The sequence below is a fragment of the Bubalus kerabau genome, chromosome 2 (genome assembly GCF_029407905.1).
Source record: "Bubalus kerabau isolate K-KA32 ecotype Philippines breed swamp buffalo chromosome 2, PCC_UOA_SB_1v2, whole genome shotgun sequence".
In the NCBI taxonomy this organism is placed as follows: Eukaryota; Metazoa; Chordata; class Mammalia; order Artiodactyla; family Bovidae; genus Bubalus; species Bubalus kerabau.
Window position 1 is genome coordinate 153,498,892 of NC_073625.1, and position 15,717 is coordinate 153,514,608.

Here is a 15,717-nt window from a genome sequence, read left to right on the forward strand (position 1 = left end):
CCATTTCCTTCTCCAGGGGATCTTCTGGACCCAGAGATTGAACACAGGTCTCCTGCATTGCAGGCAGATTACTGTCTGAGCCACCAGGGAGTGGCTACAAGGCTGAAAAGGGTGGCACCAGAAAGCTCTGTGATGATGGAGCCATTCTGTATCTTGAATGTAGTGGTGGTTACATGAAGCCATACATGACAAAACTGCATAGAAATTAAAACCTTAGGTGCAAAACAGTACTTTATATTTATTTACTGTGAGTGTATCTATGTATAGCAAAAATACATAGAAAATATTCTGGAAGGATATTGGAGGAGTAGGGATTAAGTGACCAGGGATGTTACAGGGAACTTTGCTGTAATGTTTTCTTTTTTTAAAAGGAAGATGTATTTGTTATTACCCATGTAATTGAAAATGTAAGCAAAACAAAAAAAGCTGGAAGTCTCTATACATTAGTTGGTATATCTCAGTGAAACAACATAAAAGATGGATTTTAAACTTGAATTTTCTCCAGTATGTGTGTGTGTGTTTATAATTTTATTGCTAATTCTTTTCATTTAATGACATGATATCATAAACATATTTCCATACTAATAGATGTTTTATCACATCATTTTAAAGGTTGCAGAGCATCTCTTTGCATGAATAGAGCAGAATTTATTTAATCAGTGTCCTACTGTTGGATAATTAGGTAATTTTCAATACTTCACCATTTGAGCAGTGCTTTGATGGATGTCTTTGTAATCCTGTCTTGGACCCTGATTATTTCCGTGGAATAAATCAACTGCCGGCTCAAAGTTATGTACATTTTAGGGCTTTTGATCAGTACCAAGGATCTGCTTCTGACACATTTCTTGGAATCCAGGCTCTCCTCAGAGGCTCAATGCAGAAAACTTTTTTCATGGCTTTGAATCAACTTCGACCGTTCCTCTTCCTCAAATCCATTCACAGTGGGAACCCCAATCACCTCATACACAATTCTTCCTGGGTGCCAGCATCTCAGAGCTTTACCCTCTGAAGTACTACTTTTAGCTTCCTTTTTAGAAGTAGAAATTGAGGCACAGAGAAGTTAAGCAATTCAACTGGAATCACAGCTCGAACAAGCACTGGATCTGGGGTCAGGAGCCTCAACAACCTGGTCCTAGACTCCACTGCAACCCCCTGCTTCTTGGGAAGGTTGTTTTATTTTTCCATTGAAATATAACCATCAACTATACTTGAATAAAATAAATCTTAAAAAAGGAGAAACAAACAAAAGAAATATAATTGACATATAACATTGTATTAGCTTTCGGTGTACAACATGATGATTTGATATATGTATATATTGTGAAATGATCCCCACGTTAAATCTAGGTTATAACCATCATCCCAGGTGTCACTAGTGATAAAGAACCTGCCTGCCAATGCAGGAGACATAAGAGACATGGGTTCAAACCCTGAGTTGGAAAGATTCCCTGGAAGAGGGCATGGCAACCCACTCCAGTATTCTTGCCTGGAGAATTCCATGGACAGAGGAGCCTGGGGCGATGCAGTCCATAGGGTCACAAAGAATGGGACATGACTGAAGTGACAATTTATATAACGTAACAATAACCTAACCATCATCACACATAGCAACTTTCAAATATACAGCATAGTATTCCTAACTATACTCACTATGCTATACATTAGATACCCAAGACTTACTTACCTTATAACTGGAAGTTTGTATTCTTTAACCACCATCCCCCACTCTACCACTCCATCCCTGCCTCTGACAACCACCAATCTGTTCTCTGTATTGAAGAGTTCAACCTTCTGAGATTCTACATATAAATGAGAACATACAGTATCTTTTCCTTTCTTACAGTGTCTGCATTTCACTTCGCATAATGACCACAAGGTCTATCCATGTTATCACAAATAGTAAGATTTACATCTTTTTCATGGCTGAATAATATACCAGTCTGTGTGCATGTGTGTGTGTGTATAGTGTTGTTGTTGTTTAGTCATGTCTGACTCTTTGCCACCCCATGGACTGTAGCCTGCCAGGCTCCTCTGTCCACGGGATTCTCCAGGCAAGCATTCTGGAGTGCATTGTCATTTCCTCCTCTACCATTGTATGTATATATACCACAATTGTTTTATCCATTCACTTGTTGATAGACACTTAGTTTGCTTCTATATCTTGGCTATTATAAGTAATGATGCAATCAATGTGAGGATGAAGACATCTTTTTGAGATAGGGATATACTTTCCTCTGGAAATAAGCATCAGGAGTTAAGAGTTCTAGATATTTTTAGCTCTCTTGAAAAATTGTAGTGAGCTATGATGTTATGCCATTGGCCTATATGAAGGATCTCATTCCTAGAAGATCTATGGAACATATTTAGCGTAAAGATGGTTGACTATGTTATTCTTGACATTACAGCAGCTTCTTTATGAAAACTCACAGGAGAAGCTTCTCCTAGATCTCAGTACCAGGAAGAATTGTGCTTCTCTCAAGTTGCTTGTCTGGTTTTGACTTAATATTCATTACAACCATCTCTCCTCATTTTGTAGATGAGAAAATAGGCTTAGAGACGTTAAGCAACTTGCTCGTGGTCACATAACTAGTAAATCTGGAGTCCAGAGATTCACCCAGGCAGTCACACTCTAAACCACTATGTAATTCTACATGAAGTCTTAACAATCATATTCTACCACAAGAATATAAACAAAACCTTCACTTAGGAAGCTATTTTTGTCCCTACTTTGATATTAGCCGGCACTGGATATTTAGTTGTAATGTTAGCTTCTATGATTCTCATTTTATGCTGAGCATATAAAAATCTGTTTCTTTTTTTAAATACTGGAAATGACTTACCAGCTGTTTTAAAGAAATGCTTTTTTAAAGTTAATGAAGCCAGACCAGGCAGGAGGCATACTTGGCGCTGAAGGAACTGGCTGAATGAAATGGAAAAAATCAGCATCTGAGTTTTTCTGTGGATCATTTCAGGTTTTATCCATGAAATATTTCTGCATGCCCACAAATAATTGTTGAGTCATTAAAGATTCCCAAACCAGACTCTGTTGTATTTTTAATAATATTTCCTTTAAATAGCAAATAACAAATAAAAGCTACCTTATTGGGCTTCCCTGGTGGCTCAGATGGTAAAAAATCTGCCTGCAAGGTGGAAGATCCAGGTTTGATCTCTGGGTTGGGAAGATCCCCTGGAGAAGGGCATGGCAGCCCACTTCAGTATTCTTGCCTGGAAAATTCCATGGACAGAGAAGCCTGGCAAGCTATAGTCCATGGGGTCACAAAGAGTCAGACACAACTGAGCAACTTTCACTTCTTCACTTCAGATACCTTATTAGCTTGCAGGGGAAGAGGAGGATGCCATATAATATGCAGCTAAGCCATAGCTCTATTGATAAGATATTCTGAAGGGTTAGGTTGAGAGCATGTTGAGAAGTTGAATGATTGAGAGTTCCAGCTCTGGAGCCAGACAGGCTGGATCTACCCCCTGAATTGTCCTCATATCAACCATGTGGCTTTGGGCACACCATTCATCCTCTCTGAGCTGCACCTTCCTCATCTATAAAATGGGACTAGTAATCCTTAGCTCCTTCTGTTATGAATTTTAAGTGAGACAATATACATAAAACATCGAGCACAGTGTTTGGCATATGGAAGCATTCAATGAATTACAGCTATTATTATGATAATCATCATGATAGCAAATGAAAACTATCACCCCCAAAGCAGCTGCCAAGCTTATATCTAAAATTGTTTGCATGCTTATATTTATTCTTTGGAAGAAAGGCTAAAATGTAAAATACCAAATTTTAAAGCAGAGGGTGCAAAAAAAAAAAAAAAAGATATTTAACTTAAGGTGAATTGCCAGAACGCCAACATAGTACTATAAATTTCAAGAATTAATTTACAAAATTATTAACTATAGACCGATGACAGATGCTTATCAAAATTAAATGTCCACAAAAGGCTTAGTTGCACTCCAGAGCAGGATCAGGGACTTTGGGACACTGTAGAAACCATCCAAAAATACAGAGCCCCTGGAAGTCTTGGCCAGTGTCAAAGAGCTCCCACAAAACCAAACGAAACAGAGACAAATAAATGGAGATAATATCCACAGAAGGCATAGGAGCACACCAAGGCACAGACCAGACCCAGCAAATATCACAGGAATGCTGAGGACACTGTGATACAAAGAGCAAAAGAATCAGAGGAACAAATAAATGATGATCATGTTCACAGAAAGCTAAGGAACACTTGGAAGCAGAATCCAAAACCAGCAGAAAATCTAACAGGCCTCAGGAGGCTGCTGAGAATGTCTACAGTAAAACCAGAACCCCTGGAAGATATGGCAGGTATCAGAGAGTTCCTGCAAACACCAGAAGAACCAAAGGAATAAATGCTGGTGACATTCACAAAATGCTTAAGAACATTTCAAAGCACAAGCTAGAACCAGCAGAAAAATCTAAGAATACTCAAGAGACCACTTCGAACAACTGAAGGAAAAATGAAGACTGTGGAAGAAGATCTGACGGGCATCCTGCTGCTGCTGCTACTGCTGCTAAGTCGCGCTGCTAAGTTGCTTCAGTCGTGTCCGACTCTGTGTGACCCCATAGACGGCAGCCCACCAGGCTCCCCCGTCCCTGGGATTCTCCAGGCAAGAACACTGGAGTGGGTTGCCATTTCCTTCTCCAATGCATGAAAGTGAAAAGTGAAAGTGAAGTTGCTCAATCGTGTCCGACTTAGCGACTCCATGGACTGCAGCCTACCAGGCTCCTCCGTCCATGGGGTTTTCCAGGCAAGAGTACTAAGGACAAATAGCATATAACATGGCTTATGTGTGGAATCTAAAAAATAATGGTATAAATGAACAAAACAGAAATAGAGTCACAGATGTAGAAAAACTTACAGTTACTGGGGGGAAAGTGGGAAAGGGGGAGGGATAAATTGGGAGACTGAGATCGATAAATACACTACTATATATAAAATAGTATAATTATTATATATATAATTATATGTAATATATAATTATTATATAGTATAATAATATAATAAGGACCTATTGTATAACACAGGGAACTCTACTCAATATTCTGTAATGACCTCCATGGGAAAAGAATCTAAAAGAGTGGATATAAGTATGACTGATATACGTTGCTGTACAGCAGAAACTAACACAATACTGTAAATCAACTATACGCTAATAAAATTTTTTTAAAACAAAGAGCAATCTGGAGATATTAATATAAGTGAAAAATACATATCCTTTGAACTACTTGTTCCAAAAAAAAAGAAGATCCGACAGGCATCAAAGAGGTTATACAAACGCCAAAGGTGCAATACAACCAGAGGATAAAAGGACTCCCTATTCAGGAGGAAAGGTAGAAAAGAGGAAAATCTCACAAGTTAAAAAAAAAAAAAAGATTGTTTAGGACGCCTAAAGATTGTGGCTCATTTGGTAAAGAATTCTCCTGCAATGTGGGAGACCTGGGTTCAATCCCTGGGTTCAGAAGATCCTCTGGAGATGGGAAAAGCTACCCACTCAGTATTCTAGCCTGGAGAATTGCATGGACTGTATAGTCCATGGGGTCACAAAGAGTCAGACATGATTCAGCAACTTTCACTTTCAAAAAAGGGGCAGAATCAATGAAAGACCCAATAGAAAACTACGGCCCTATGAAAACTTCACCCAGAAGATAAGACTTGGGATAGTTCCCTGGGAGAAATGTCAATCAGCTGAACTCCTGACAATAATCAAGAAACCTCTGAGAACTTGTGTGGAAAAGACTGTACCCACAGAAAACTCGACAGTTTAGAAGACAGTCTTAGAAGACTTAGAAGACTTTAGAAGACAGTTTAGAAGACAAGTCTATAATTTGTAAAACTGTAATACAATGCAACTCTTGACACTCACCTCAGGACACCTCCAAAGTAGATATCCTGCAGGCATGAAGAAAACCCCTAAGGTGCATCCAAGTAAGGAGATCTGGCTGACTTTACAACACTTAGGGCTAACTCCAAATCCTAAAAACTTGTCAAAAGAAAACCCTTAGGAAGGAGTCAGCTATATCAGAGATTTAAACCTCAGACATCTGTAGGTTTTTTAGATGTGAAAAATACTCATGAAAACCAAGTAATAGAAAAAAAAAAAAATTAGAACCACAGAGTGTATATGTTTTTCAATTAGAAGAAAAGGTAGGGTTTCCCTGCTGGCTCGGTGGTAAAGAGTCTGCCTGCCAATGCAGGAGACACAGGTTCTATCCCTGGTCTGGGACGATCCCATATGCCATGGAGCAACTAACCCCGTATGCCACAACTACTGGGCTGGTGCTTTAGAGCCTGGGAGCTGCAACTACTGAAGCCCATGTGCCCTAGACCCTGTGTTTTGCAACAAGAAAAGCCACTGCAACAAGAAACCCATGCACAGCAAATAGAGAGTAGCCCCTGCTCTCTGCAACTAGATAAAAACTCTGCGCAGCAAGGAAGACCCAGCACAGCCAAAAATAAAATAAATAAATAAAAATTACATACACAAAAAAAGAAAATGTACCAGACCACAAAAAACTTTTTCTTAAAATACCAGAAGAAAACCTGCAGCCAACAGTTATCAGTACTTTATTGAATCAAGAAAAATGCGGTTGAAGATTTTGGACTGCACACACTTATGGTAGAATCCAAGCAGAAGACATGCTTGGGAGTGGACCATAGTGGATCTAAAGACATATTTTTGATTCAGTGAACAAAAAATTAGGATAGACCAGGAGATCTCATTCAAGAAAACTCCTCTAGGGACTTCCCTAGTGATCCAGTGGCTAAGACTCTGTGCTCCCAATGCAGGGGGCCTGGGTTCAATCCCTGCTCGGGGAACTAGATCCCACATACTACAACTAATAAAGAGTTTGAATGAAAGATCCCACATGTAATGAAGATGCCGCAGACCACAACTAAGACCTGGAACAAATAAAGAAATTTATTTAGAAAGAGAAAACTCCTCTTGTAAGCCTCATGAATATGAATCTAAACTATTGCCTCTGAAATTGAAGACATACAGCCAAAGAACATGCAAGATAGTAAGTCAAAGAACCTGTGTCTTCTGCACTGCAGGCAGATTCTTTACCATCTGAGCCACCAGGGAAGCCCAAGTCAAAGAACTATATCTATCCTGTTGTGTCTGTTAGTCGCTCAGTTGTATCTGACTCTTTGCGACCCCATGGACTGTAGCCCGCCAGGCTCCCCTATCCATGGAATTCTCCAGGCAAGAACACTGGAGTGCATTGCCATTCCCTTCTCCAGGGGATCTTCCCGACCCAGGGATTGAACCCTGGTCTCCTGCATTGCAGGCAGATTCTTCACCATCTGAGCCACCAGGGAAACCCATATCTATCCTAAGAAACAAAAAGGTTTTTTAAAAAGTCTAAACATTTGTCTAGTCGAAACAATAATGTGTGAAGAGAGATAAATGTAAAGAAACATGAGCTTAATTTTCAAGAGAAGCTGAGTCAGGGAACATCCCTATATGCCAGACACAGATATAGAACCGACACAGAGCTCTAATCTCAGTTGCTTACATCAACAGAAAAGATTGAAATAAAGAAATATGAGAAGAATACTATGAAGAACTGCCACGAAAAAGAAAAAAAAACTCGAAAGATAGAGTTATGAAACAGAAGACAGAGACCGTAACATCAGGGGAAGAAGTAAAACTGGTATAAATCTACAGGAATCTGGTAACTTGGCTAACTCACATGGAGAAACGTGACAAACCATCAAAGTGGTTACTAGAGAAAAGTGGAATGAAGAGGAGATACTTTGAAGGCCGAGGAAAATAATCAAAATTAATTTTATCTGGTAATATCTTTGGTCAATACAGAAAATTCACAAAACAAAATAAAACAGAAATAAATCTAGAAGATTCTAATCCTTTGATGAAATAAATGTAGCCAACAAAGAGGCAGCAATAAGACAGAGGTAAATCAAGATTTATTGTGTTTGAAAACTAGAAAAATTAAAGTCTTTGCTAGAGAGATGCAAAGATTTGATCTTCTGCCCAGTGTGAAAGAGAAAATTCTGTAGATCAGAACAAAGGGAGATATGTTTAGAATCAATTAGTGGATAAAAGGAAAAAACCACCTGGTTCAAAACTGGAAACCTACAGAAGTCAGATGCAAATAGAATACAAAGGAAACACTTAGGAAATACTGCTTTACCAAAAGAAGAAACTTCATGCAAAAAGCCAAGGCATAACTAGAGTGATATTAAATCATAGCAAAGAGTAACCTGGAGTTCTAAGAGATGAAGTGAAGTTGCTCAGTCCTGTACAACTCTTTGCAATCCCATTGACAGTAGCCTACCAGGCACCTCCATCCATTGAATTTTCCAGGCAACAGTACTGGAGTGGGTTGCCATTGCCTGCTCCAGGGCATCTTCCCAACCCAGGGATTGAACCCAGGTCTCCTGCATTGTGGGCAGACACTTTACCATCTGAGCCACCAGGGAGTTTTAGAGAAATCATCTACTGAAAATCCAAAGAACAACACACAAATAAAGAAAATAAGAACTCAAAGATATCAAGACAATGAAGGTGCTTAGCTAGGAGGGGAAAAAGTGATAATCTTTAGTTTAATGGCAAGCCTAAATATCCTCCATAGAATAATTTTTACCATAAAATTAAGTGAATTCTGTAAGTAAAAGACAATAAATAAGTAAAATTAAGTTCTCTATGGATTTAAGTATAATCAAAGCTATTGGTTTTATTTGATTTTATTATTTTATAGGCAAAATTAAAGAAAACAGAATTAAGACATCCTTCCCGTTTCTATGGAAGAAAGGATGCCTTTGTTTCTTGCAATTAGCTGGTACTGACTTAATGTTTACTTGATAAAATACTTTCCCTTAGCCTACCATGTTAGCCTTTTCACCAATGGATGAAACCAGAATGAAAACATAAATTTAAACCAGTGAGTTCAACATAAACTTGCCAAATATTCTATTATTGATTGGTTGTCTGCAACTTACATTCTTGGAGAGATGGCTAATGTTGGGTTGTTCGAAGTAAGACAACTCATCATTGCTTCTCTCAATCTTGAAATTCAAATTAATTATAATTCATGAAATTTTAACAAGTCAGTGTAGAATACTATATAAATCTGAACACAATCTTCATGTTTATAACACATCAGTTTCAGTTCTGGATTGTTTCTTTTATTAATTTCACTTGAGAGAAACTATATACATAAAGTACAACATTAAGATACTTACCATATTGCCTTTTAAACTGTTGAGGCCATCTCCTTAATGTTCCCTTCGGCCTTTACAATTGAACCTTGTTTTCCTTATACAGTACACTTTATGCCCTTTGGCATAATTGCCAATGCCATTTTCCTTGGTTGAAGCACACGCATATCTGCAGAATGTGGCAATTAATGGTCTCTTAAAACTATCATTACATCTCAAGAAGACATTTTCCCCTTGGTTATGATGTTGAACACCAATATAAATTGCTTTTAAGCAACTGGTGATTACACATACACACACGATTTAGAAAATTAATCATGTTTTCTCTCATTCCAGATGGATTCTTACCATATCCAGGGCCATTATTTCCCTAGTCATGTGAAGTCAATGAAAATAAAAAATGTTTTAGTATGCGAATTACTTCGATAGCTGAAAATCAGGAGGAAAAGTCAGTCAGTACTGGAGAATCCGGCATTTCTAGGTACTTTGGTTAAGGTTTGCATGTATGTAGCAGCCTTGCAAAAACTATGTCACAGACTATGTATCTATGTAGATATGTCTGTATCTCTATAGATATATCTGTGTTCTACATTATATAGAGAAGAATATTAAAAAATAAGTAAAGTCAGCATTTCATCATTATTTATTTTCAGGTGAAAGAATAAAGCTATTTTCTACATTTCTATTTTCCTACTGCTGCTGCTGCTGCTAAGTCGCTTCAGTCGTGTCCGACTCTGTACTGCTGCTAAGTCACTTCAGTCGTGTCTGACTCTGTGCGACCCCAGAGACGGCAGCCCACCAGGCTCCCCTGTCCCTGGGATTCTCCAGGCAAGAACACTGGAGTGGGTTGCCATTTCCTTCTCCAATGCATGAAAGAGAAAAGTGAAAGTGAAGTCACTCAGTCGTGTCCCACTCTTAGTGACCCCATGGACTGCAGCCTACCAGGCTCCTCCGTCCATGGGATTTTCCAGGCAAGAGTACTGGAGTGGGGTGCCATTGCCTTCTCCAGACTCTGTACTAGTTCTATGCAATAAAAAACTTCCAGGTGAAATGTATAAAACTTAACACCAAGATACTGCCATTAGTGCTTTAAAAATGTTCCTATCTGGATATTCTAGCGTTATGAACACATGGGTTCTGTGTATATTAATATGGTAGGTGAAATATGTGTGTGCATTACCATGAAATATGTTCATTTATCACTAATAAAAATAGATCTTCAGTATTTTTTTCCTCCACAAAATCATGCCTGAACAGAATTGTGCTTGGTAAATCAATGAATTATAAGGAAAAAACCAAAGTAGAGTCAAACTCATTTTTTTTTTTTACTGAACTGGGGGATGTGAGTAAAGGCTTATATGATGTGTAGGAAAAAAACAAATGTAAAACTCTTACTTTTAAAATTCAGTAGAATCTCATCATGTGACTGGTGTCACATTAGAGACCTTCTGAATTCTAGGGAGAGAAATGTTTCATAAGCTGGTACAATAAAAACATCTTGATTCATATCACGTGTATTTTCACAATCTTGTGAAAATATTAGTAGTCAAGATATTAGTAGTAACAACATGGAGGATATATTTTATATACTGGTACCTGGATATTCATGTCGATTTTTTTAAAAGTGTGCACTCAAAGGATAAATCACTTAAAGGAATAAGGCAACTTCTGGTTTGTCTGAATGGTGGGTGGTATTGACAACCACATATAAATAAAATGTGCAGTGTTCGAGTAACATTAATATTTGTGATCATTCAATATAATGTGATTTCATTAAACCCTATACCATTCTCAGTAAAAGTTGATACAGTCTCAACTCCTGATGCTTTTGCCAATTCACAGCTTAAACTTATTTTTAAATGATAAAGACACATATTTCATATTTTAAAACAGTACCATATAGTTACACATCTAATACAATTTGTACAGAGAAAGATTTTAATGTTTTTCTGTTTTGATACACTTCAAATGATTCACTTTAATGACAGGGTCATTAGCTATTAGAAGTTTAGAATAAACCATTCTCTTCTCTTACAATTCAGACATCTTAAGATTTCTTAGACTCATACTTTTTCAATCAGCTTTAAAAAGTTTAAAGTAATTAAATAATTTTTTCTAATACAGATATTTTAAGATTTCTCAGGATTGTCAGAAATTTTCAATCATAAGAACAACTTTTCTAAATACACGTGTGAGGTCCATTGTGTAATTTTTCTCAATGTAATATTCATCTTTCCCTAAGCAGAAAAACCTTTTAAAATTTATTTTCCTTCTTTCCCTTTCTTGATAATCACAAACTGTAATAACTATAAGATATACAATGTGTATACTGTACATAGACAATACGCATATGTACATTATACATAATGCATTTTAATGTATTATTTTATATTACCATTTACTTAAAGGACATTTCATAGAATGGCAGAACTGATACAATGACATTTTTTTCTTAAGAGAGGTTGACCGAATCCTTCTGTAATACCACACAGCACAATTATGGCTTTAAACAAAAGTTACAAGTCACAACAAATTTTTACGTTTTGTACTATGTTGTGAAGTGTATTCCAAATGAAAAATGGAGGGAAAGTGTATGACATCATGCTTTGTAGTATGGTATACATGTATCAGTCCATTTTACACGCAACTATCACCTAGACTACATACATAATGTATAGTTATTATAAAAGTTATGTATTATGCCACAGTACTAAAAATAAAATATATTTTTCTCAAATAGTGAAAATAAGGTATCCTTCATGTATTTAAATCACGTAATGTTTTCTTGTTTGACCATGCCTCTTCTTTTTCTCCGTTGTAAATGAAATAATATCCAGCATTTTATGAAACAATAATGACAGAGTGAGACAATTTCTGGGCCATTAAGGCCTAAAAAAGGCGCTGAGACGATTACCTTGTCATTGACTGCAGAAATACCATGCGTTTAATACATGGTAAAAATATAAAAATAAAAGACAAATAAATATAAATATCTTCTCAGTTACTGAAAAATCAAAAGTTCAACTGTACCTTATTATGAGTACGGTCTTGGATGTGCTGTAATTGCTGTGTTAAGTACAGCAACTAGCCGGATATCACGGTTGTCCCCCTACTAATCTGTGAGCTGTGACTATGCTGTGCCAAGATGACACGGAAGGGTCTGAGGGGGTTTCTCCGCGAGGGAGGGTTCGACCATACCTAGGTGCTGCTGGCCCAGACCCGCGCGCAGCAGTCTCCAGTCCTGGCTCGCCTCCTCGCCCTCCGCCCATCCTGGGAGACCTCCACCTGTCCAGGCGAGAGGGAAAGGAGTGGAACTGCGCCCTTTCCCCTGCATCCCTAATGGTCACTGCCCTTCTCCAGAGGCTCCTGTGTCCTCTCATTCGGGAAGCAGGCACTTACGAGTGAACACAAGCCAGCCGAAGGGAGGCTGAGGGCGGCGACGTCCTCTAAAGTTGTGCTCCGGACTGGTCTGCGGCGGTCGTGTCCGCCGCGCGTGCCTAACGTTTCCTTGAACCGAATGAAATGTAGGGAAACTTAACATCCCTGGGGAAGCGGGGGTGGGGGTGGCCTCAACCCAGTCTCCGGGCGACAGGCGGAGGTCTCAGGCAACTGGCGGCGGCCCCGGCCACCCGGGCCATGGCGTCCCACCCACAGCCCCCGGCCCGGTTCTGTCCGCGTGGTCCTCGCGAGGCCGCGGGTGCTCAGATGAGCGGGAAGCGGCCCTCTCCGCCGCCGTCGGACTCCCCGGCGCCGCCACCTCGCGGGCGGCCGAGTACCGACACAGGCAACACGACCTCCCCGGGACTGAGCTGCTGCAGCCGCATGGACTCCTCGTAGGTGGGCAAGTACTTGACCTCCTCGTAGCTGGGCAGCTGCAGGAAGACCGGCGACACCACGCGCAGCTCGTGCTCCGAGGCGCAAGAGGGGGCCGAGCGTCCGCCGCCGGCCCGGCCCCGGCCGCCGCCGCCGCCACTGTCCAGCAGCGAGTCCTGAGAGCCCGCGGCCACCTCGTCGCGCAGCAGCTCGGGCGAGTCGTCGTTCTCGTCGTCGGGCTGCCCCGCAGCCCCCGGCTGCCCGGCGCCCCCCGGTGGCCCCGGCCGCGCCTGCCCGCGAGGGTACCTGCGTGGGCTGGGGCAGATGATGCGCTGCAGGAAGTAGCCGATGGCGAAGAGCACCAGCAGGATGAGCAGCCCCGAGAGCTTGCGGACGAACCAGCCCACGTTGTCGAGGAAGGCGTGCAGCGGTAGCTTGCAGCAGCGCACCGCGGTGGCGTTGGCCGCGTCGCAGCAGCGCTCCCGCTCGCCGCACGCCAGCTCCGCGCAGCCCCCGCCGCCCCGCGAGGGCGCCACCAGCGCCAGGGCCAGCAGCAGCAGCAGCGGCAGCAGCGGTGGCGGCGCGGGAGCCACCGACACGCCTTCGGCCGTGATCCCGGGTCCCCACATGGCCGGCGCGTACCGTCGCTAGGGTCCGGGGCGGGAGGTCCGTCTGTCCGCTTGTCCGTCGGCCCCTCCCCTGGCGCTCCGATCGGGTCCTGTGCGCCGCCTCCCGCGCGTCTGCTACCTGCGGCCGGAGCAGTGCTCACTCGGCCACGCTTGGGCGGAAGGAGGAGCCCGAGGCGCGCCGAAGCTGCGGGAGGCGGCCGCTTCCCGCCGCCCGAACTGCCTCTCGAGCTTCTGACCTCAACCCCGTGCTTCCAGTCGCCCCGGACGGGCGCTGGGCGTCCGGAACCGCCCAAGATGGCAGAGGCAGCCTGCGTGGGGCTGCCCTGGGCATCTTGGCTCCGGCCCGCCGCGCTCGTCCAAGCCCCTCTTGATACTCTCCGGGGCTGGAAGGGTTAACGCTCTGCGCGCAGCCTGGGAGCCCCCCTGATCTTGATTAATTCAGCAGTCGCACTCTTCCCAGCCACACGGGCGGGGGCTCTTGCAAGCGTAGGTGTCTCAGTTTTAAGTGATTGAATTTCCCCAGGAATGTTATTTAAATTGACTTGCGACTGGGATTCGCTTACCCTCCTTCTTGTGATCTTTCTGATTAAAAATGGATGATGACCAATAAAGCCTAGCTCAACCCCGCCGCGGTCCCAGAGCTTGGAGGGGTTGGGGACCGCAGGATGGTTCTCCCTTCAGGCAGATCCAGAGGGCTGGGAATCCAGTACCCCCAGTAGATCTCCAGAGCACATAGAGAATTCTTCCGAGAGGCTAAGGTCACGGCACCACGGAAGTATTCCCAGAGGGACAGAGAGGACTCGGCCAAGGTGACCCAAGTTGACGCCGACGAAGGAGAGAAAGGGCACCTATTTTCCCAAGGGCTCATCCGACAAGTCCCCACTGCGCTCGAGGGACAGAACAGGAATTTGGGTTTGGGTTGGAAGGAGGCCTCTCCTGCTGCGTAAGTAACACATCCGTGAAATGTCAGGGGAAATTGGCAACGTTCTGAGCATTGGTCTGAGTCTAAGGGTCTTTTTCAAGGTTATTTTTGTTTGCAAAGTTTGCCTTTAAGGGAATCTGTGCTCCAGTTTAGCGCATGGGGTCGCGTAGTCACCACTCCCTCCCTGGTTAAGCACCTTGTCGAAAAGGGAGGGATGGCAGTTACACGGTCCCTCACACCGTGTGTCTGCTGGGTGGTGGCCTTCAGCAGCTTCTTGAAAGAAAGTGGCACCATGAAGAAGCTAGGGACTTGTGCTTTTATTAAGGCTGTCTGAAACAGTCATCTTTGTAGACTTAGGATTTATTAATTCCCTCACCGCGAAACACTTGGTCCCTTGTAGAGAAACCAAACAGGAAATTCCGTAGTCATCGAAGAAAAAAGTAAAAGCAAAGGAAAGAATATAGAGACACACAAAACTGTAGGTCAGTAAAAGCAAAGATTTCTCTCGGAGTAAGTCACACTGTATCTCCCTAATAACCTTATGGAACAAGGTGAAGGGTGCTGGTTGATTTAGACATTTCATTCCTCCTCCTAAATGAAAACTTTCTAAATATTTCTGCATCTGGGAGCACCTTACTTTTGCTTCACACTCCAAAGCAATCCCTCCTCCTGGAGAAGCTCCAAAGTGTCACTCAGACAAAGCTACTTCATGTGAAGCTTAGTTGAGCACAGATCCTTCTTTCTAAGCCTTCCTAAAGCCACAATATTTCTCTGCCATAGTTTGTTTTACTATGCGTGCACGCTAAGTTGCTTCAGTCAGTCAGTTCAGTCCCTCAGTCATGTCTGACTTTGTGACCCAATGAATCACAGCACGCCAGGCCTCGCTGTCCATCACCAACTCCTGGAGTTTACCCAAACTCATGTCCATCGAGTCGATGATACAATCCAGCCATCTCGTCCTCTGTTGTCCCCTTCTCCTCCTGCCCCCAATCCCTCCCAGCATCAGGGTCTTTTCCAATGAGTCAACTCTTCCCATGAGGTGGCCAAAGTACTGGAGTTTCAGCTTTAGCATCATTCCTTCCAATGAACACCCAGGACTGATCTCCTTTAGAATGGATTGGTTGGA

The 15,717-nt window shown here is 42.1% G+C and overlaps 2 protein-coding genes across 2 annotated transcripts in view; both read right to left on the reverse strand.

Moving 5' to 3' along the window:
* SMC4 (structural maintenance of chromosomes 4) overlaps positions 1–15,717 on the reverse strand; it is a 242,496-nt gene that overhangs the window by 176,146 nt on the left and 50,633 nt on the right. The window lies entirely within an intron of this gene.
* Positions 12,929–13,669, reverse strand: C2H3orf80 (chromosome 2 C3orf80 homolog). Its single transcript, XM_055569220.1, has one exon. The coding sequence runs from the start codon at positions 13,667–13,669 to the stop codon at positions 12,929–12,931; it is 741 nt and encodes a 246-aa protein (XP_055425195.1).

Coding starts and splice junctions, on each gene's coding strand:
- C2H3orf80 (XM_055569220.1), bottom strand. CDS start 13,669: ATGTGGGGACCCGGGATCACGGCCGAAGGCGTGTCGGTGGCTCCCGCG.